Here is a 22,546-nt window from a genome sequence, read left to right on the forward strand (position 1 = left end):
GATACCTAATAATAATAATATTAATAATAATAATAATAATGTATAGAAGCTCTGACAAGAGTGGCCAGCTCCAGCTGGATGCAAATGACCTGGAAATTCCTCTGGAATAGCTAAAAGCCAAGACTATCAGAGTAAAAGACCTGATGCACATCTCCAGAGTGGGAGGAGGTGATTCACAGTACAACTGACCCTGTAGAAGACAACACTGAAACCTGAAGGGAACCCAGAACTGACACTCTTTGACAGAACCAGCCCTGATGATGTAAGGTGAATAAAAATAATTCATGGGCTTGTGCTGGATCTGAGGCATGAGGAGAATGAGACTAAAAGAGAAAATCTGAGCATATTGTCTGGTCTCATGAGCATGAGAAACCACAGAGCCTGTTCTCAGAGGAACAAATGTATTAAATTTTTACAGGCAATGCAACATATAAAGATTGATACTGCTAATTGTGGTTTTGTCAGTTTAGTGTCCACTGGAGGTTATGGAAAGCTCCTAAGAGAGAGCTCAGAGAGACCTGTGGGTCTGGTCTGCCACAGAAAAATGAGTGTGGAGCAGTGCCTGTGTGTTCTGTGGGAGGAGGATCAGCCTAGTCCCACCCATGCCATCCAAAGGGACAGGTTTTCCTGCAAGAAAGAGCCATGAAAGCAGAACAGGATGCAGGGGGTGTTTGTGTGAGAATCAGACTCCCTTCCACAGTGCACAGAACCTTCCATGGGATTTGTGATGGTCCACCCTGGGGGGTTTGCTGTGAGGGGACACTCAGAACCTCTCCAGTGACTCCAGTGACTCACATCATCACCTGGGAGGGAGCTGCCTTTTCCCAGTCCCTTTGGGTGCTGTCAGTGTCCCAGGGGCACACACTGTGCACAACCCTGTTGTCCCTGGAGGTACCTGGAGGTGCCAGCTGTGTATCTTGGCTGCAGTGTGGCACAGGGAGGCTGCATGGGCAGTGCTGTGCCTGTGTCTGCACAGCAGCTTGGAAATGAAATAAATTGCTAACAACAGGGAGCTTAAACCAATGTCTGTGTGAGTGCAGCAGAGACCATCCTGCTGAAAGGCAGGTGGGAGCCCTGCCACTAAAGTCAGTGTCCCCACGGAGATGTGCCCAGCAGATTCTGAGAGTGGCTGTGGCCCCTTCCCATTGCCCGGGGTGTCTGGATCTGTGGTGGCACTGGGAATGATCTGCTTTCAGTGCTTTTGTAATTGTTTTTTTCTCCTCTCTGTTGTTTTTGGAATAAGCTTTAGAAGTGGATTGTAGCCCAGCAGAGGGGAAAGGGGGCTGAACTCTCAGGTTACCTCTTGCCCTCCTTGGGGCCTGGCAGGAGCAGCAGGATGCTTGTGTTCTGGGGTTTGGTGTGTTTGTCACACTGAGACCAGGGAAGTGCCTCTTCCCAAGAAGTGTCACTGACTCTGAGAGGCACTGGGTGAACCAGTGGGGCAGGGGAGTGTGGCTGCCACTGCCACTGAGCAACGTAGCACAAGGACATCCCTCCAGCCCTCCACTCTCACCTTTACAGAGCAGGCTGCCAGGCCAGGCCTGTGGGCAGAACCTGGGGGACAAACTGTTCATCCATGGCACATTGTTGGTTCCCAGATGGGGAGGAAGGAGCTCTGGGGCCATTTTCCTGTGTGTCCTCTGTGACCAGCAGCCTCCTTCCCTTGGGACAGGCTCCATGGCAGTGCTCACCTTGAGGGACCCTTGCACGGGGCCACAACCTTTCAGCTGGGTTAACACATCTGAGCTGGTCTGTCAGCCCAGTCACCAGAGACTGGGAGAGCTGGAGGTCACAGACCTTCCCCTGTCTCACTGCTGGGTTGGTGATTTAGGAGCACATGGCAGAGCTTTGTACCCTGACCCCCATGACCTGGTTGGGCTCACCACAGCTGCTCACCACTGTCCCCTGAAACCAAGGATTCAGCTGGGCAGGGAAAGGTTTGAAATTTCCAGGTCTCATTCCAGTGCGTGTTCAAGTTACGATGCTGATTGATTTGATGTGAAAAGCACTTTTAGACAAATAAAGAGAACAGGCACGGTTTTCTAACAAGTAATGTCATTTAATGAATGATACACTCTAGAAAATAGAAACTACCCAGATGCTGGTTGGTTGGTCTGTTTGGGGCTGGGGGAAGGCCCTTGCTTGGACGTACAACGCCTTCATGGGATTCTTTTGTCAGCATTTGTAGTTGCTGGAAACAAGGAAATGTCCATAGATTGAAAGAGACACCAAAGGAGCAATTGTTTTCTAAAATGTGGGAAGAGTGCAGGATGCCGTCCCACTCTGTGTCACTGGGCAAGTGGCATGAGGGCTCAGAGCTCACCAACACCTTCACAGACAATCCATACCTAAAGGGGACCGACAGGACCTGCCACAGCCCAGTCCTCTAAAGTCACCGCAGAGCCGGCACTTTGCACAGCACCTGTGGGCTCTGCTCTTACTGCACTGCTTTCTGGGTGCCTGTCTGCATGTGCTGTGTCTCTTCCCTCAATGTCTGGCTGCTAATTCCAGGGAATATGCTTTTCAGAATGTCACAGTAGACCATGTACAGCTCTGGGTCTATTTTGGGCTTGGGCAGGGAGCGGGAGTTGCAGGCCTGCTCGGTGGCTGGGTGCTGTGGCCAGTAGACATCGCTGAAGAGGGCGGTGAGGATCTTGTGGGCAGCCTTGTAAGGGTCATCCTCAAACTGCACCATGGCCTTGAGCTCCGTCAGGGTGTAGCCGTTGTACCTCTTGCTGTCCTCGGCCAGGGGCTGCACCGTCTCACCTATGTGTCTCACCTTCCACTTCAGGCATTTCAGGTCTTCCTTTACATCCTCTAGCTCTTTCTCCATGGCTTGGAATTCCTGTGTGGTTACAAATCTCCTGCCAAGGAAAGAAGTGGCAGAGACAGGTGGAGTTCAGAGGCTCGGAGGAGTGGGATGAGCCCAGCTTGCCTGGGGTCGGAGCAGACAGTGGAGGTTTGGGGGGGACATCCTGGCCATGTCGCTGAGCACCATCCCCTGCTCTGCTCTGTCAGGCTCCAGGGCACAGCAGAGCTTCTCTCTGCTGGTACAAGGGAGAGTTTGGAAGGAAAGGAGGCACCTGAAAACTGTGCCCTGCTGGTGGAGCTGAGGCTGACGACCTGGCCCAGGTCTGTCATGAGGTCTGGAGAGCTAAATGGGTGTATGGAAATAGGGCATTTTGCTTCCTGGGTACCAGGGTTTAGTGGAAGCACAGGGTGGGTACTGGAAAACAAACACTGGGAACATCTGGATCATAAAAGATATTTAACTTTTTTTTATGGGGGGGCTCTTACTGATTCTATATCAACATGGGCCGTTTGAGGACTTAGACGCCTGTGTGGTCTGGATACATACCTCTCATGATCAGGATCTTCCAGGTCTGATTCAAACCCCTTTCCTGTATTCTGTAATTCAGTTTTAGAATAGCCAGGAGCCTGGGAACTCTCTTCAGGAGTCGCTGTTGCTGGAGGCCTTGTGCTTGTCCTGGTTGGGGTCAGTGTGTGATCTGAAGCTGAAGCTCGTACGTTTTGTGCTGAGTGAGGACAGAAGGTGGAGAAGGAAGCTGCATTGATCCCTGGGCTGACTGGAGAGCAGTCAGAGTATTGCTGTGGCTTGGCTGAGCTGGGTGTTAGACTGAGCCTGAGGCTGGCTGGGCAAGATGCTGGAATAGTCCTTGCTCCGAGTGGGCTGGAACACGATATTGCTAAATTTGTATCTCTTTGCTCGAGTGGTTGAGGGTTTGGTGATTCCCCTGGGGCCAATCTAGTGATGGAGGTGATGTCCAGCAGGGTTTGATCCTGAACCATGGAGATCTGGTTGGTTGGTTCTGATGAAAGTGAAGAGCTGCTTGATGAGTCGCTGGAAGAGCTTGACGTAGCGAATGGGGGTATTTTCTGAGCATTATGGTCACTCCTGTTCCTCTGCGGGCTAGTGACACTTAGAGCTGGGTGTTGTGAAGCCCTAAAGAAAGACAAACACACACTTTTTCCTCTGCACTGGGCTAAAGGCTTATAAGAAAATTTTAAGCCTATTTTGGGACAATTTTAAGCCTGTTTCCCACAGCTGCATTTCCCCACAGGCTGATTTGCCTGTCGTGTCTGTATAAAACCCTCTGCTTCTCATGACCAAGAGCAAAGCATTTGAGAATAAGGCACGTGAATTCAGGAGCAGCTCCTCCCTGCTGCCAACTGAGCCCGTGTCAGCTGTCCTCAGTGTGAGAACCACTGGGACATCCACGTTCTCCTTCCCAAAATCACACAGCTCTGCAAGAACCAAGGGTTTGGTGCTGGGGAAGGACAGGAAGGGATGGAAGCTACTGGCATAATGACTGTGAGAACACAAAAACCTGGCTGCAGGTGGCCACAGCACCTCTCCCTGCCCATCCTGCCCAGTGTGAAGAGCTGCCTTCCTTCTGTGGGCCCTCATGCTTCAGTCTCCTGGGAGCACTGCCTGGGAACCCAGGGAATTAGAGGATGGCTAAATTTTTCTTAGTCTGTCAATACTGAAGGCAAGAGAGGAAGATGTTCCACCCCTGTGGCCTGGAACTGTCCTGGCAGGTAGGGAATGCAGCTAGAAATGCCTTGACCTTGAAGGGGAACACAAAGACAACCACTGTGCAGATGATGGTGCAGGATTTCTAACAGCCAAAGGACATGACAAGCTTTTGTAGTGATGCCAGGGACCAACTGAGTCTTTTTGTGCATCTGGTAAATCCTTGTGGTGGAAGACAGCAGCAAATCCTGGTCTGGATGGGATGTGTGAGAGCTGTGCATGAGGTCCTGTCCTGTCAGCACCAGCGGCCCGAATTAGCTGCACCGTCACTTCTCCTCCTCCCTGCACTTTTCTCAGTGTTGGATGCAATTAAACACCAAACATTTAAGGTTCTAAAGAGCATGTCTCACACCTCTGGGCTTCAATAGGGTTAATTTGCTAAATCACAGCTTAATTATCAGGTCTAAATCAAATTTGAAGGTTTTCTAATTGGAAATGCAGACAGTTACAGAGCTACTGCATAAAAGCAGAACCTAAAAGGAATCATAAAATGGGTTACGTAAAGGGCGGGAGAGAAAACAAGCACACACGTGTCCCAGGGAACACCTGGGGGGAGTGCCTTGCCTTCTTAGCCTGGCTGAGCTGGACTGGAAGGCCAGAATTGCCAGCTGGGCATGAGGAAAAGCTTTTTCACCCTGAGGGTGTTCAAACAGTGGGGTAGAGGCCAGCAGAGCTATTGGGATCTCCATCCTTGGACGTGCTCAAATCTAACTGGACAAGGAATGAAGCAGCCTGATCCAGCCTGGACATTCTGGGAGCACAGGACTGGACCAGAGCCCTCCAGGGTCCCTGTCCACATTGTCCTATTCTGTGGTTTTTCCTAACTATGAAAAGAATTTATTCCTCCCCCCTTTCCCCTTCCTCCTCTTACTTTTCTCCCCTCTGAGTCCCACCTCACTGTCCTTCTCTTCCATTGGACCCTCTGGGCTGTATGTCCCTGTTCCCACTGACTTTATAGTGCCTGTTGCAGGAGAGTCCCTGATGAATAAAAAGGTTTTTACAGGAAAACCAGAGTTATTTGGCTCAGAGGGATTGCTGCCCCTTCCTTGCATGTCAGGGTCAGTACCTCAGGCTTTGGACCGTGGGTGACAAGAGACAACCCCCCTTTAAGGCAATTAAAACAAAAATGCATTTTGGCTGTTAAAATTACATGTATTTATCCTAAAATATCTCACCATGTAAAACTATCTGAACTGAACTGAGAACAATCCCTACCTCCCTTCTAGAGGGAAATAGGCTATGCACAGTAAGTGAAAGGCTATTTGGGTGCACATACAGTCTGAAAGACTTCATTTCACATGTTTAGCAGTGTGGGACAGGGTTGGCTTTTGGGGGGGGGGGTGGTTTGGGGAGTTTTTTGCATAAATCCAGGATTAGCTGTAGGAGATGAAGCATTTATTGAAAGATGCAATTTAAAAGAGTGACAGAAAGCACGTTTCATAACTAATCCCACTGAAATTTATATAAGAAACCTTTCAATTCACCTGTGCACTGGAGGAAACAAGAAATGTATTATAAACTGTCAGCTTATTTTGCTTCCCTTTTCCACCCCTTAGTTTTCGTGGGCTGCCATGCTCCACACGGGACCGCATTTACTTTTATCATCCTCTTTATCTCGGAAGCAGAAAAACTGGTAGCTCAAGAAGCAACGTTAAAGCAAAATGTCAGTCTGGATGTTAGCAGAGGTAAATGAGGACAGAACTGAGACCTTTAGCTTTGGAATTTCCTAGTGGGCAAGGCTTTGCCTGAAGACAGGAACGAGATTCCCACTGCCGTCAGCGCAGCGAGGCTGGATCTTCGACCCGTAACCATGGCGCTTTATCAGAGGGGATTTTTCCCCACCCGTTTTTTTTATGTGGTGAATCACTATGAACTGAATAAATTACAGGAAGAATTGCAAGAGCTGGAGTTGGAATCAATGCTGACATGAAATAGGCAGCTGATTGCAGCTGTCAGGTACCTCCACAAGGAGAAACCTTGGCTCAACTTTGAGCGACACTTCAAATGCGTCAAGCCCTTGTTGTCTGCCGCCTCCCAGCCTGTGCTGCTCAGCATATAAAGCATGTTCCCCGTTGTCACAGTGACCTTGGCTGCCGTCTGTGCCTTGCCCTCTCCAGCTGAGCTGGTGCTACAGACTTTTTTGGAGACATTTGAAAGTTGCCTGCACATCCAGCACCACTTCGCTTCCATGACACTCATGGTCGAGGGGAGAAAAAAAAAAACCAAACAGTGGATATTCTTTATTTTTTTTTTATGAATCGTTTCCACCGTGTTTTAAACCTAGAGTTCTTCTGATGAACTTGTCTGAATAGAAAAAAATTACACTATGCTTGAGAATGAAGCACTGAGGGATTGGTTGCATAAATCTCACTGTAGACAGCCAGGGTGGGAGGATGGTAAAAGAGCTGTAGGATGGACCCAGGGGAAATGCCTACAGGGTGATGACATGAGAATAAAACTATTTTTTTCAAGGCCTCCTCTTTGTCAGGTGACCCTTCTGAAATGCCCACGCTGCCAAAACAGTGACATATTATTTCTTTAACACTGAATTAATTTTGAATAATCTCTCATTTTTCTACAAAAGAAGCTGGTGTCCTGAACTCTGGGTTTATCTGCCTCAAATAACACCAAGGCTTTCAGCCACAGACAGCAAGAATTTGCTGTTTCCTGCTCAGCTCTTCCTCTTCTGGGCTATTTATCTCTTCTTTGGCTCTGCCACCACACGTGTCCCTCCTTGTCCTTTGTGATATTTCTCCTGCCTCTCTCTTTTGCCCATTTGACATTCACCATCTGCACCTCTTCCACCTGCCCCGTGGGATCCAGGCTCCTCATATTAGTGCCTCATGGTGAGAGAACTCTGGAGGAAAGGGTGGAAGTGGCATGGACATACAGATGTCTGAAATCAAGGACTATTGCTGGCTGGAACCTAATAACAGTGAGCATTTCTTGCTAATAAATAACTGTGCAACAACAGCAAAAATATCCTGATGTGAAACTCTTCCTTCTATATTTTTGTGCAGTGGCTATACACAGCTGGAGCATTGAGATCTCGCAGCCCTGCACTTCTGAAAGAAAAAGTTGAGACCTCCAAGGTCAAAAATGGCAGCAAATAGACTTTCCAAGTGTCTGGAAATGCTAAATTTGGTATGTCCGGGGGTATCAGATGTATAGGGGCCAGTGCCATATGTTTGCACAGGAAGGCAGCTTGGGGAGAGCAGAGGATGCCAAGTTATGGTTAGAGCTCCCTGGTGCTGTTCTCAGCTCAGGTAAGTTTAAATCCTGCTAAAGGGGTTTAAAGGAAATAAAATAATTTTCTTTTTAGCCCTGTTAAAAGAAAATTATAGTTCAGTGATGGACACTAAATGGTTTAATATAGAATTATCAAGACTGAATAACTGCATTGTCCTGATTGAGACTCCTCTGGATTCAAGCTTCTGATGGAATTTATAATTTAAGGCCACTTCTCAAAATGGAGAGCTCAGTCTTGCCAACAGAGGAACCTGATATCCTGCCCTGGCATAAGGCCCTTTGTGCTACCTGTGCTCCCACAGTGCTGTTGGGCTGCTCGAAGACCTTTAATGTTCTCTCTTCCAAAATCACCTGGCCAGGTAGTGTTTGTCTTCCACAATGGCTCAGCCTTGTTCTCCTCTTTACAGCTTTTGCTCTTTCATTTTTCAGGGACACTCCCCCAAATCCTTTCTTCTCAACAAGGACAGATGCCCTGTTTTGTCTTGGTGGGAGGACAGAAAGATTCACGACGCCTGAGGATGAGCCAGTACTCCTCATCTGCAGTTTGCTTCAGGTTGGAACTCCTCAGAGCACTCCTGGGTGTGCTGGCAGGTCCTGCAGGGAATGAGGTGCTGGTTGAGGAGAGCAGCAGGAATAACTCCAGGTGGTGCCTCCTGGTGTCCTGCTGGCACGGGACCACCCCTGTGGGAAGTGTCCATGGAGTGCTCCCAGTGACCTGCTGGCATTTCCTCTGCTGCTGGCACGTGGCTGCTGGGTTGGTCTGTTCCAGGTGATGTGTCCCCTTCTTCCACACCACCCATGGGGTCAGTGTGACCTTGGTGGCTGCTCTGCCTTTAGCCAAGCCCTTCTCTCGCCGTTCTCAATCCTCTGCTGCCCACGGGCCCCTGGAATGGGGAATGTGACAAGGACTGGGAGTTTGGGACCCTGGAACCAGCATCAAGGAGGATCCTGGGGTCAGACCCAGGCCAGTTATGGCTTGGTGGACTTGCTTGAAGAAGGAGAGGTTCATCTGAGCGTTGTGAGGCTTTGTGCCATCCCAAGCAGCAGTAACTAATGGTTTTTCCTCCCTAATAAGCATGGATAATGAGCATTTTGCAGCTTCTATTGGATTTGTAAGTAAACTGTGAACTGAGAGCACAACTTCCCTCCTGTCACTTCATTAATATTGATCTGATTTCATTACAGAAGGTAATGGATGTGAGGCTGAGCCTGATGGAATATTGAGGGATGGCCACTGTTCTTTAACCTGACTCTGGGCTTCTCGTTTGGGGTTTGCTTTCCCAGCACTGTCAGCACTCTATGGGGTGAGCTCTGGGTCCTTTAAAGTAGAAACACTTGGGACAGGGCTGGCCATAGGACCAGCAGAGCCTATTCCTTGGAACACCTATTGCCAAGACTTGTTATAGGTTCTTTAAAACAAAGACCTCTGGACAGGCTTCAATAATAAAATAAACACATTTGAGCACCCGCCAGGAGCTTGGCAGGTGAGGAGCATTCTCAGGAAACGTGACCCAGATCAGTTTTGTACCAATAGACATTTTCAGGCCTGTGAGAATGAAGGACTGGATCTGCCTGTGGAGAGATCCACGACTGACATGACATTTTCAAGGAGCAGGAGTTACCAAGTGAGCTGATGACAAACCGAGCTGGAGAGCAGTGCCAGCACTATCATGCCTGTGGGGACACCACCTGCAGTGACATGGGACTGGAGAGCTGTTCCAGCAGGTCTGGGGAGGGAGCAGGACCCTCAGGGGTGGGGGTTACAGACACCAAGCTTCCATGAGTATGTGGCTGAGATGTGCATCTCAGCAAGACAGAGGCAGCAAAATGCCATGAGGTTTCCAAATTTTAATAGCGCAGAGCCAGCAAGTCACTCTCCCAAGGCTCCCTCCTGCTGAATGAAGGATCACTTGCTTTCTTTCCAAGGAAATAGATGCATGAAACTGCACACATCTTTCCTGGAGAGTAAAGAAAAAGTATAGTATTCAGAGCAGGGCAGGAGCCATGCTCCAACATTGCTCTGTACATTGAACCACTGATTCCCATAGCTTAAAGCAAGAGCTTTTGCAAACACTGAATAAAAGCACAGCAATTTCCAGAGAAAGTGCAAGAAACGGCATTAATTATACTAACGTTATTGTCTACCAAAGCTGCTTTCAATCATTTTTATATTCAATAGCATGCATCATCATGAATTGGTGATAAAGATAGATGAAAAAAGGTAGTGATAATGAAAGTTATACAGGTGTAAATTAGAGCATATTTTTAAACTACTATGAAGTCACAGCTTCTTGAGATAACACAAAATTATAGGATATGTGCCCATCCTAAATTGAATGCTGGAGAATTCTGTACTGTTCTTATGCTGGTTGGTTATCTCTTTGGCAAGGCTGTCTGGGAAAGCAACAAACCTCTATTTCCAGAGCTTCCTACTCCAAACCTCGTTCTGGGCCCCGGGAGCCAGCGTGGGGACAGTACAAGCCATTGTGTGCCAGACACATTCGAGCCATGGTCACTTACTATTTGGGGAGCAGCTATGGAGGCACTGTAACCTCAGGTCCCCAGCCTCAGCCCTCTCCTCCTCAGTCCTGGAAAAGAGAATATAGAAGTAGCACCTTTAACAGAAACAAAGGCTGCTCCCAAATGTACACAAATGGAAGGGTCAAAACCAATAAGAGTCCAACGTACCTGGGCTCCTCCATCTACAGCCAGGCCCACCATGGAGATGGTGATGGGCTCAGGGAGGACTTGGTTCCCCTGGCTTTGCCCCTCTTGGGGAAAGCTCATGTAATGAGGCCATGGGGAATAGAAATGAGGGGCTCAGGGCTGCATCTCACCACTCTTCCCCTCTCCAGGGTGGATCTAAGCACCGGGGCCAGCAGCAATGGACAATATGTGTGTGTTGGAAGTGGGGATGGTGCTGTTGCTGCACCATTTCAGGGCCAGTCCATGTGATTTCCAGAAGCAGCAGCTCTGAGGATAAAGCTTCCTGTGTTGCAGAACAAAGTGCAGAACAAATCCAAGGCAGGAGGTTGCACTCATCCCTGTGCGCTGATGAAAGGGGAATAGGAAGGCTGGAAATATTGATGTCTGTGTGAAGAGCTACTGACTCTGCCAATGGGGAGGTGCATCAGGTCAGTAACTGAAACCCTGTTCAGATAGCTGGGTGACCAAGCAGGAAATCAGAGCAAAAGGTTGGCATGTCTTTGGAAGGCATTGGTATGATCTGCACATCTGACATGAGCACAATGGACTTAGAGGAAGCAAGCTGTGAGTATGATACATTACAGAAATGTGCAAAAAGGGAAAAAATAGTGTGTGAATGATGATTTGAAAAGTTCTGGTTCTCACAGTGTTGGGAATAGTCCTGATTTATTAGCTCTGCAATAGCTTTGGTCCTGCTGTCTGTTTCTAACTGCTCCTAGCACTTAAAACTACATTTTCTGTCCCTGCAGAGACATTTTGTCTGCACTGTTATCAATGGCAGCTTGAACTCGGCTCACTCCAGAATTTCACCAGTAGCATCTGCCTGCTTAGGTTGGTGTTGCAGATCAGAGTAAGGGCCCAGTCAGCAAGAAAAATGTTGTGAAATCAGCTGCAGAGGCACAATGGGTGTTGATGGACAGCTGCAAACGCTGTGCTACAGATGGGTGAGCTGGGGGAGGCTGACTCTTCCAGATTTACTTGCTAAATATGTTGGTTTAACAGCCCTGGTAAGTGAGATTGGCTTCACAGGGAGCACGAGGCTGGATCCCAGACTGAGACAGGGCTGTGTGATCTCGGGGATCCCAGGGTGGGATAACCCCCCCACCCCTCTCTGCAGTGGGCTCAGCTCCAGTGGGACCCTGCACCCCCAGCCAGCCAAAAGCTGCTCTTGTCCCCATTAAAGGAGGGCCATGGGTAATTCCAGTTCCCTCACATCACAAATTTTTCATTCCTTGCCTGAGGCAGTGACGAACTCTCCACGAGGATCTCACTTGGATTTTATTTCCACCTTTTCAGGTCCCGTATCCCTCACCTCAGGCTTCAGTCCTCACATGCCTTCACCCCTGGACATTGCCTTGTCCTCCCTGGAGCTGTTCCTGTCCTTGTCCCTGCAGCAGTGCCCCTTGCCCAGGGGCTCCCTCTGTCCCCAGCAGAGCAAAGGAGATAACAGCTTCTTGAGATAACACAAAATTATAGGATATGTGCACATCCTCAATTGAATGCTGGAGAGTTCTGTACTGTTCTTATGCTGGTCAGTTATCTCTTGGGCAAGGCTGTCTGGGAAAGCAACAAACCTCTATTTCCAGAGCTTTTGGGAAAGTTTTCATTCTTTACCTGAGAGCAAAATCTGCCAGAATCCTGGGAAGAGGGAAAGGTGTGATGGGGAGGGTGCCTGAAAGGTTTTTTTTTAATGTATGAAAAAAGAGAAGGCAGGAAACAGAGAACAAACTTGGGAAAGACATTGAGTCTGGGTGAGCTGGCTGTGCTGGCCCTTGCCTGGATGGATGTGGGGATGGTGTTGGTGGAGCTGCTTGGTCTAAACGAGCAGAATTCTTGTGAATGTGTCTTAATTACTACACAGCCATAGGGACAAAGCTGCCAAAACAGCAGGGGAGAGCTAAAGCTGCTACTAAACAGCTGGGCAGGGGAAGAGAAGGTCTGTCACCATTCCTGCAGCTGTTGTCACAGAGATTATCAGACTTTATGGGACAGAACAAAAAAATCTCTGTCCCTTTGGCTTATCTTTGGCTTAATATTCCATAAAGCACAGGCTGTAAGATTTAGAAATTAGTTACTGGTTAATTAATTGAAAATGACTAATTGAAAAAATGCACATATTTAAGATAAACCACAGTTTCTTGTTTCTGTATCAATCATTTCATAATGAATATTTGAAAGGTACAGAGTTGGATTTTTCCAATGGTTACCTGTAAAATGCCCTTTTTCTGCTAGGACAACACTGCCAACAGTAAAGGCCAGGTTGCATTTTAAAGTGACATCTAGTAAAATGCCTAAATACCTGCAAGAATTAATCTCAAGATCACTGAGCTAATTTTTTCTTCTTGCAAGCAATATTTTATTACAGATAAAGAGGTAACATATAAGAACTAATTCCTAAAGGGGTCCTCAGAGCAGGAAGAAGGAAGCAGGAGGGCAGTGAGGGCTCCTCCTCTGCTGGCTGGGGTAAACTACAGAGCAGGGACTGTGCTCATGAGCACATGGGGCAAGAGTGTTCATGTGAAACAGAGCAGGAAGAGAAGCTGGGAGGGATGGAAGAGAGATACTTGTTATGAACTGACACCCAATGAACTAAAAAAGATGAAGAAGATGATCAAAAGTTATGGACAAATATTCGTTTCAAAGGAAAACAAGAAAAAAGGAAGGAAAAACACTTGAAGGACAAAGACTGAAAGCTGACTTTGCAGTTAATTCTGATAATTTTCTAGAACACTTAAAGCATGAATAATACCTCCACTTGTGTATAATTGACCTGGTTTTCTCTGGGTTACCCTGAGGGCTATTGTACCTGCTATATCTGAAGAGCTCTGGAGTCTTTCAGTTTTACAGTGTGAACCACAGAGTCTGTTTTGTCTGGACTTTTTGAAGTATCCCAGACCTGGACAGGACATAAGTGGATGTAACACCATGAATCTTTGATTTTTCAGCAGCTGCTTAAATGTTTTCCCAGTGGCAGGAACAGGGAGGTGCTGGGGGTACAGGGGGCAGAGGCTTTGGATGTGGGTCCCTCCTGACTGAGGGCTGGGCAGCTCCATGTGCTGGCCAAGATGGGGTCTGACCAGGCTGTGGAGCAGAATTTGGGGTGCACACAGACATTCATATGGTGTTAAAGGCCTTCCCCACATTCTCAGAGCAGAGGCTGCCCTGGGATGGGGAGGCTGAAGCTGAGGAGCAGCAGGGCCAGGCTGCTGTGCAAGGGGAGGGGATGGGAGCTGCTGGAGGGGGGATCAGCACAGCAAACCTTGGGGTGATGTGGCTCATGCCCTGCACCTCCTGCTCTGCTGGGACAGCAGCACAGCTGTTGAACTGGGAGCTCCCAAGGGACCATTTCAGCTTTAATATCCACATTTCCAGCAAATCTTATGCTGTTATGTGCAGTTGCATGCAATTAAAATGAAGCACAACACAATGATAGAGTTGAGAAAACACGTGCAAGATTAGCAGCATTTTACTGCCAGTACTTTTCATAAAGCAAATTCCTTCTCTGGGAGCAAGGGGCCTGTAGGATGATATTCCCACAAAAAAGTTTTATCATGCAAAATGGGGCTGACACTTTCCTTCCCTGAGTCCCAGGTGATAAGTGGAGCTGTTGGGAATAATGATAAAGTTTAATTTTCAGAGGCATACAGGAAAATGCCTGTTGCACAGGGGGTGTGCACCCAGAGGTTGGGTGTGTGCTCCAGGGGGTGCTGGCTCTGCACTGAGGCAAAGGAACAGGCAAAAAGGGTGAAGATATGTGCAAAGTAACTGGAAGGAAGAAAGGCTGGAGGGTTTTATTCATGAGGTATGAAAAGGAACATGGAGGTGGAGGAGTAGGAGGGAATGTGAAGTATCCCTGGGTATGTGCACAGGAAGGAAAGAGGATTTATTTTATTTTCTATTTGTGCAAAGGCAGATGGGAGCTCAGGGAAGTTGTGTGGGACTGAGGGCACCCACAGCATGCTGCAACAGGGTGTTGTTAATGGACAGCCCCTGGACCCCTGCAGCCAGAGCAGTCAGAGCATCCCCAGGGCACAGCAGTGAAGCTGAACATGAATATGATCACTTTAAAAATTAAAAAAATTTGTATATTGCTGCACAGCTTTGAATCTCTAGAATGATCCCATGGTAACACTGTCTCTGGGCTTCCTATTATGTATTCAGATACAACAATTAAAATAATGTGATATAAAAAAAGAAAGTCATAATCATGAAGTTAGGGAACACCACATGCTTGAGCTGAGTGTGCCAAGTGCGTGTGGAAGGGCTGGGAGGAGGTGACCGAGGAGGGAATTGCTGGGGGTGGAATTATGTCATCTTGTGAGGGCAGGAGGAGCCCAACCAAACCCACAGTGCCCATGTGAGAGAGAGGTCCCTGTCCTCTGGGACATTAATATGTTTTGCTATTTACTGTTCCAGTAGTGGTATTTCAACAAGTTTCCTTAGCATTTTCCAATCTAACTCAATACTGTTCCTTATAATTCTCCCGGGCTCTTATCTGCAATTCTCACTTCAATAATTCGTCTGGTTTCCCTCCCTGAGTGCTGATTTACCCTGAGGCACACACTGACCCCTTCCTCTTCACTGTGTCTGGGCTTTCTTTTCTCCCACAGAGAATGTTTTAGAATACTGTCATGTCCAAATGCAAAATTAGGAAAATCATGGTTGTTTGCCTCATTCCTCTTTTCCTTCCAGACTGTCTGAAAGGTAGAGTGAAAACTTGGATGTTAGCACAGGGATAACTGTAACAACAGAATAATGAATGAGATAACCAAGGAAAAGCAATAATCATGGAAGCTCTCTAGTTCTGCCCTCTCAGGAGAGCTCCTCACTGCTGCTGAAATGCTGATCATTCCAAACCTTCTGTCCCCTCAGAGCTTCCCAACCACTCTCTTCCACCACGGAGAAACTGCCCCACTGGTCTGACAAACAGCAGTGCATCCTGCTTATATTTCCTGCCCCCAAAATGTCTTTATACCACTTCAGGCCATAGATTTTGGTGAGGATTATTGGTACTTCTCAGCTCTTCATCCTGTGAGGATCCATCACCCTGTGGAGCCCACCCCTGCTGTGTGAGCCCAGGATCTGTGTGTTCTTCACAATCCACAGCTTTTACCAAAGCCTGAACTTCCTCACCAAAGAATGAGGGCAGGAGGTTGCTGGAGCAGCCACGGGGACCAGCTGCTGGGCAGAGTGACAGAGCATCTCTGGGCCTTGGGACCCACCAGGACTCCAGGCCACCTGTGACCCTGGTGGCAGGGTGGGTGGCACGGTGTGGGTGTTTTGCTGTGGATTTGCTCCAGAGGATGGGTCGTGCAAAGCAGCCAGGGATGGGTTGTGGGCATGGGACCACATGTGGGAGATGGCAGCTCCAAAGTGGCCTGGTGGTGGCTGGAAAATGCCTCAGCAGCTGTTGGGATTATGGGGAGGTGCCTGCTGCAGGTGCTGAGGAAGGATGGATGTCACATTTGATACACCCCCACAATTTTACCTTCCTAGAGAGGGAAAATCAGCTTACATTGGCAGCACAGCTTTTTGTGAATTGGGTGCATATTGTAAAGATTTTAATGAGTACAGGAGAAAGGGTGGGCCCTGGGACAGCACAAAATTTAAGAAAAACCAAATCAAGGAGGACGTTTTGTGTTTGCCTTTCACACACGCCTTTCCCAGGTGCCTCAGAGTCTCACCCACGAGTGCTGAAGTGGGTGAGAGCCTGGCTTTTTTGGAACCAGCAGAGTCCATGAAAACCTCCCCTGATGGAGTGACTGACTGCACTGACCTTTCTCTGAAGTACTTGATGGCTTCCTGGTCTAGGAAGTTCTGCTCTTCTCGAAAGCCCTGCTCAAAGATTTTGCGCTTGTGCCTGAACTCAATGACAGTCTTAGTGTAAGAGTTGAGGGTGGTGACGGAGGCCGCCATGCAGCAGGTGAAGGAGCCCCACGCCAGACTGTGGAGAGAGAAACCAGCAGAGAGAGCTGGGTTACACAGCAGCTCATGCCATATTTCTGACACACACACACAGGCTGGGACCAGGCAGGGAAGCTGGAGTGACAAACCCATCTCACCTAAGCTCATCTTACCTCCAGAGACCTGTGGCTCGTGCTCAGGCAGGCAGGAGGCTGGGCTGGGGGCTGGGCACAGCCTTCATGCCATGGAGAACCCTGTGCTAAGGTGAACACTTAGTGCACTCTGACACCAGGGCCAGACACCTCCTGATCTGCCTCTGAAATGCCCCAGAGCCTTGCAGACAAGTGCTAAAACCCACACACTCCTGGAGGGAGCAATGCCCCAGAGAGTCTTTTGGAGCAGTTTTCCCGTCCCTGGGACACTGGCTGCACAATGCCACTGCAGGGATGGTTTCTAATCTGCTGTTCATGCCTTCCTCAGACTACTGTATTTCCTTCTTTCCTGGTTCAAGGCAAGGCCTTCCTGCCTTGTGTCTGGTCTCTGAAAGCCTGACCAGAATAGAAGACAACACTTCCAGCCTGGGGGCTTCCTGGCTGACTCCCCAGTGTGAAGGCAGTGCCAGCCAACCTTTGCCAGCCAGGGCCAGGACACCTGCAAGTACCAACCAGGAGCACAGGCAGGCAGAGGGAGAAGGGAAGTGGAAGACAAGAAAAGACCAGCCCAGTGCCAAGCTGGAACAGCAGCAAGGGCTGTCCTGGGTCTCCTGGCAAGCAGGGTCAGCTGGGAGCTGCTCTGTTCCCTGCTTGTGGACAGGGCTTCCCCCCAGCTTCTCTTGCTCTCCCTGACCTCAAGTTCAGATGGGGCCAGCGAGGGACTCATGGCCCCAAGGAGTTGAGATGCTTTTTGAGCATGAAATGAGGCTGCAAAAACAGGCCCTGAATTACTCCTTTTGTCTGCAGAAGTTCTCTGCCTTCCAGCTGCCCTTGGCTTCACACTCAGCCCATCAACTCTGGCTACACATAGTTCACAGTGGCTGCCTAAGTAAGCTGGATTAACTCCATCATCTGTGATGGTGGCACACTTTACCTGCTCCTTTTTGCACTTTTCCTATAACAAATTGATCTGAATTATGCAGAGCAGAAAGTACCCAGCCCCAGTAGCATTATCTTATAAATACACATCGTCAACACAGCTCTCAGCATGAGCTGTTTTCCCATTCTGCAAAGGACCTGCAGACAAGGAAGCAGTTTCTCATTTCAAATTAGACAAAACTTGAAAAAGAGCACATATTCATGGACTGAAAAATTCTGGGGGAAAAATGGCTCAAGTAAACAGAAACGGCTCATTTCAATGATTTCAAAATTCAGCTTACAACAAGTTCTGCAGGGACTCCTGAGGCAATGAGATGTGTGGAGGCAGCTCTTTCCCTGTCATTTTTGAACCTGTTTGCCAGATGCAATCAAATGAGGAGGAAATGTAGTGACCCTGAGTGAGGTCAGGGTCAATGTAGTGAGTGACAAAGTTCCCTGAAGTCTCCCATGGCTGGGGGGAGAAGCAGGAAGGGAGCTTGTGCTAGGTGTGAGTGTCCAGGCACAGCATCTTCCTGGCCTGCCGTGAGTCTGCCTCCCACGGGGAGTGTGGGGAAGAGCTCCAGCAGCTGCAAACATTTCCAGCTGGGTTCCCAAGCAGTATCCAGGAAGAAGCCAGCCAAAACCACATGCCTCACTGTGCCTGGGAGGTGCCTGGGGAATGGCATTTGAGGGAGAATTTCTCTTGGATGTTTCTGATGGTTTCTGATGATATCAGAAGTGCTGAAAGGTCCAGAGAAGGAAATACAGAATGAAGCCTCTCAGTGCCTGGAATTTGGGAAATCACCGTAATTAGGCAATTAGGATAGATGTACTTTAGTTTTTATGGACCTTGGTTAAATGCTGTTTATTTTGAATTGTAAAGAGTGGTTGTCCTACCTTAGGAGTTTCACCTGCCTTAGGTAAAGGCCTCTTTAGCAGCAGTGTAGTTAATACTCCATGCCAGCTGTGCCCCAGATGTGCTGGGCCTGTACCCAGAGACCGTCCTGCAGCTGAGCTCAGGGCTGGGCTCTCAGGTTCCTCCATGGCTCAGACAGCTCAGGCTTTTTAGATTTATTTGCTTTAGAGAAAAGATTTATTTGCTTTATTTGCTCTGAACTCGAACATCTACTGATCCTCAGGGGCACTGAAATCCCAGGCCTGGAGAATGCCCTGGCCCACTCCTGAGTCGTGTCAGAGCCCAGAACAACCTCCAGGCTTTGCCAATGGCTTGGGAATGGGGTAGGACAACAGCCACCACCCTGAGACATCTGAGCAGACCATAAGCAGCCCGTCCTCATTTTGGGGAGGGGTGTTTTTATCATTCCATTTTGATAGAGGGGAAGTAGAGTCACAGAAAATTTAGTTTTCCCACTGGCCCTTGGGAAAGGGATGGCAGTGTGGAAATGCCAGCTCCCCAAGACCCTTTGGCTCTGGGCCATGGGGACAGTGTTCCCTGGCCCCACTTGCCAGGGCTGTTTCAGTTCTCTGGGCTCTGCTCTGTGGCTGGGGGCTGCAGTGGCACATTTCCAGCAGGCTGGAGATAAGGGTGGTGGTGACAACTGCTGGGTCGGGGCTTCTCAAAGCTCATGTTCCAGGACAGCATCAGAACCCAGGCGGAGCAGGAAATAATTCCTGTGTGGTTAATGTGTGGTTTTCCACCAGGCTGGGTGGGCATTTGTAATTAACTCTTCTTAAAGAAGGCGCTTGAGTCTGGGTGGTGCCGGGGGAGGTTCTCTGGTCTGTACAACAGTGCTGGCTCAGTGTTAGCTGGAAGGCAGAAGCCTTGGTTTTGCTCCTTTTGACCTCCAGCCCTTCCTTTCCCAGGTCTGCTGCCCATCACCAGCATGGCACGAGGGACCCCGTGGCTGTCCTCAGGCTGCTGAGCAGCACTGCAGGCTGAAAATGCTGCTGCTGCTCAGCCCTGTGCCAGCTGAGCCGGTGTTTGCACCGTGCCCCACATCCTGCATGGATAAATGGGCTGCCCTGGAAGCATCAGGGAAGGGAGGGATGGAGGGAAGGAGACTGCTGAATGCAAGAAGGAGCTTTGTGGCTGCAGGGGCTGGAGAGGAGCTCAGCTCCCAGGGTGGCTGTGTGGAATGAAGCTGAGCTCTCACCCCAGGAATTTGGGCAGAGGGGACATTGCTCCCACATATTTCCCTGCTTGTGAGTATCTCAGAGTCCTCCACAGTGAGACCCAGTTCAGGAGCAGTCCTGGTCCTTGAACCACAGCCCACTGTGCCTTCCCTGGCTGTGGCTGCCCAGGGACAGCTGAGGGAGAGGCTGCCCTGGGACAGGGCTGGGGGCTGGACTTCATCCCCAGTGGAACACAGCTCCCAGCTCCATCTCCCATGGGACACAGCTCCCAGCTCCATCTCCCATGGGACACATCTCCTAAACCCATCTCCCATGGGACACAGCTCCCAGCTCCATCTGCCATGGGACACATCTCCTAAACCCATCTGCCATGGGACACAGCTCCCAGCTCCATCTGCCATGGGACACAGCTCCCAGCTCCATCTGCCATGGGACACATCTCCTAAACCCATCTCCCATGGGACACAGCTCCCAGCTCCATCTCCCATGGGACACATCTCCTAAACCCATCTCCCATGGGACACAGCTCCCAGCTCCATCTGCCATGGGACACATCTCCTAAACCCATCTCCCATGGGACACAGCTCCCAGCTCCATCTGCCATGGGACACGGCTCCCAAACCCATCTGCCATGGAACACCAGCTTCATCTGCCATGGGACACCATCTCCCTATCTCTGTGGGACACAGCTCCCAGCTCCATCTCCCATGGGACACCAGCCCCATCTTCCATGGAACACCAGCCCCATCTCTATGGGACACCAGCCCCATCTCCCATGGGACACCAGCCCCATCTCCCATGGGACATCAGCCCCATCTCTATGGAACACCAGCCCCATCTCCCATGGGACAGCAGCCCCATCTCTGGGGACACAGGTCCCAGCAGGGAGTGTGGGTGGGATGAGTGGGCCAGGGAGAGCTCAGGATGCCCTGAGGGACGCTGGTGCCCACTCTGAGCCATGGGGGCTCTTGGCTTGCACAAGATGAAGGAGAATAATCTAATGAGTGTTTATCATGCAAGACATTTAACAACATTTTGAAGTCTGAGTATTGCAGTAAATTACAAAATAGATTACTGAAGACAAATACGCCTTATTATTTAAATCTATTGAAAATTATACAATTATTGTGACAGATTTGTTATAAATATTAATATAAATATTATAAATGTGAATGCAATGTATTTATAAGTCCATTATCACATGCAATAAATATTCATTATTGAGACACCAAATAAGCTGTATTTTAAATATAATGTGATTTGTATTTTGTAACATGTTGCTAAAATGGTAGTAACTCCTCCTATGAAACACAGTGGAAAGAGGTGAGAAGGAAAGACTAACAATTCCCTACAGTGCTGTGCATAAGAAGTATTTACTTGTTGGTGTTAGTGAAGATTGTTGTCTTTGTTTTGAGATGGAAAGAAAAGAAGGTGCTATTTTTAGAAATTACAAGAAGAAAGTATTTTCCCTATCCATCCAAAGAGGCTGATGCCTCTGGAGGACTAGGGATGTTGTTTGCAGGTATTTTTATTCTCCACAGCCTCCTGCTCTTGGTAAGCTTATAAACATGCAAGCAATATAACACAGTTGCTGTGTCTTGGCCAAGTTAGTTTTATGTGATTTTAGAAGATAAATGGGAAAGGTAAAAAAAAACAAAAAAACAAAAAAACAAAAAAAAACCAACAGAAAAAAAAACATGTCCATTTTCCCAAGCCTTCTCCCCATGATCCACAGGGAAATCTCATGGTGCCAGGAGCACTGCACCTTCCTCTGCAGTTGTGTTCAAAGCTGCACTGTAAGGTTCAACTGAGACATTAATTAAAAACAAGGGGAAAAAAAAAAAAAAAGCTCAAAGTCTCAGAAATGCCATGGCAATTATGTTCCTAAATTGAACTTTAATGAGAGTGCTCAATCTGTGTTGGTAATTGTGGGTGCTGTTTATTTACAAATGCTCTGTACCTGCTGATAGCACAGCTGCTGCTGCACTGAACTGTCCCCCACACCTCAAAACCTGCACGGCCCTGGGGGCTCGTGCTCCTGCAGCTTTGGCAGCTGGAGATCCACAGGGGCGCTCCTGGCAGCTGGAGGTGATGTCTGCAGCATCCCAACAGGCTGATGGAACAGCTCCAGAGAGGAAAGGGATGAACGTGGGGTGACACTTACCAGAAGGACCATCCATAGTCCCAGGAGTGTGGTCGCCAGTCCTCTGGCCCAAGGCTGACTGTCACTTGGAAAACTTGGGTGTACATCATGTGTGCCACCATCCCCAAGAGACCTGGGAAGCAGGGATTAGAACAGGAGTTTTTGTGCCAAGGTTTGTTATCATTCTTGAGGGAGCTACTGCTGGAAGTGCTTTGAGAGCTCCAAAAAAGTCTTTGTTGTACTTTTATGCCTCCTGTTCTACTGTGGAGGAGGGAGCTGCATGGGCAGAGGAAAGATGTGACTGAGAGCTCATTATTTTACATCATTCTGAATTCTCAATTACGAGGGGAGTTGAAGAAAGAAAATCGTTGAAGAAAATGCTGCACAATGAGCATCCCCACCAACCCTGCTGCTGCAAACCAGCGGTGTGCCACCCACAGTCATCTCACAGCCCATCACAGACACGCCTCAGGTGAGAGAGGGAGGAGAGAGGCTTCTGCAGGCAGTGCAGGCTCAAGGTGTTCATGCCACACAACCGTATTTTGCTAGGATTTATGAATTTGAACACTCATAAAACACTGGGAAGTTGCACCAAGAAGTGAAGTGAGCTTGGTTCTCCTGATGATGTGTGGTGAGAGGACCCCATTGGGATACTTTTGGTGGTGCAGGGCTGGTGATGCTTTTGTGACACTGCTAGAGCTCACTGAGAGAACTGCAGCTGGGTGAGGATCAGACTTTCAGTCTCCATGAGGTTAAAGAACAAGGCTGCAGTAAATCACAGGGTGGCCTGAGTGGCTCTGCCTTTAGCTGGCCACTGTGGTCCTG

The 22,546-nt window shown here is 48.8% G+C and overlaps 1 protein-coding gene across 5 annotated transcripts in view; it reads right to left on the bottom strand.

The window, feature by feature from the left end:
• Positions 1–2,044: 2,044 nt before the first annotated feature.
• GSG1L (GSG1 like) overlaps positions 2,045–22,546 on the bottom strand; it is a 56,088-nt gene continuing 35,586 nt past the window's right edge. For 2 of the 5 annotated variants that reach the window (XM_053957770.1, XM_053957769.1), the window contains 4 exons: positions 21,743–21,854; positions 16,287–16,454; positions 10,325–10,392; positions 9,649–9,762 (listed from right to left, as the gene is read on the bottom strand). In XM_053957770.1, coding sequence (XP_053813745.1) covers positions 9,653–9,762; positions 10,325–10,392; positions 16,287–16,454; positions 21,743–21,854 — 458 coding nt within the window. In that variant the 3' untranslated portion in view covers positions 9,649–9,652. Of the gene's footprint in view, positions 3,965–8,155; positions 8,550–9,648; positions 9,763–10,324; positions 10,393–16,286; positions 16,455–21,742; positions 21,855–22,546 lie in introns of those variants that run through there. The other 3 variants (XR_008433760.1, XM_053957772.1, XM_053957771.1) reach the window with 3 other exon arrangements.

The sequence above is a fragment of the Vidua chalybeata genome, chromosome 16 (assembly GCF_026979565.1).
Source record: "Vidua chalybeata isolate OUT-0048 chromosome 16, bVidCha1 merged haplotype, whole genome shotgun sequence".
NCBI classification, from domain to species: domain Eukaryota; kingdom Metazoa; phylum Chordata; class Aves; order Passeriformes; family Viduidae; genus Vidua; species Vidua chalybeata.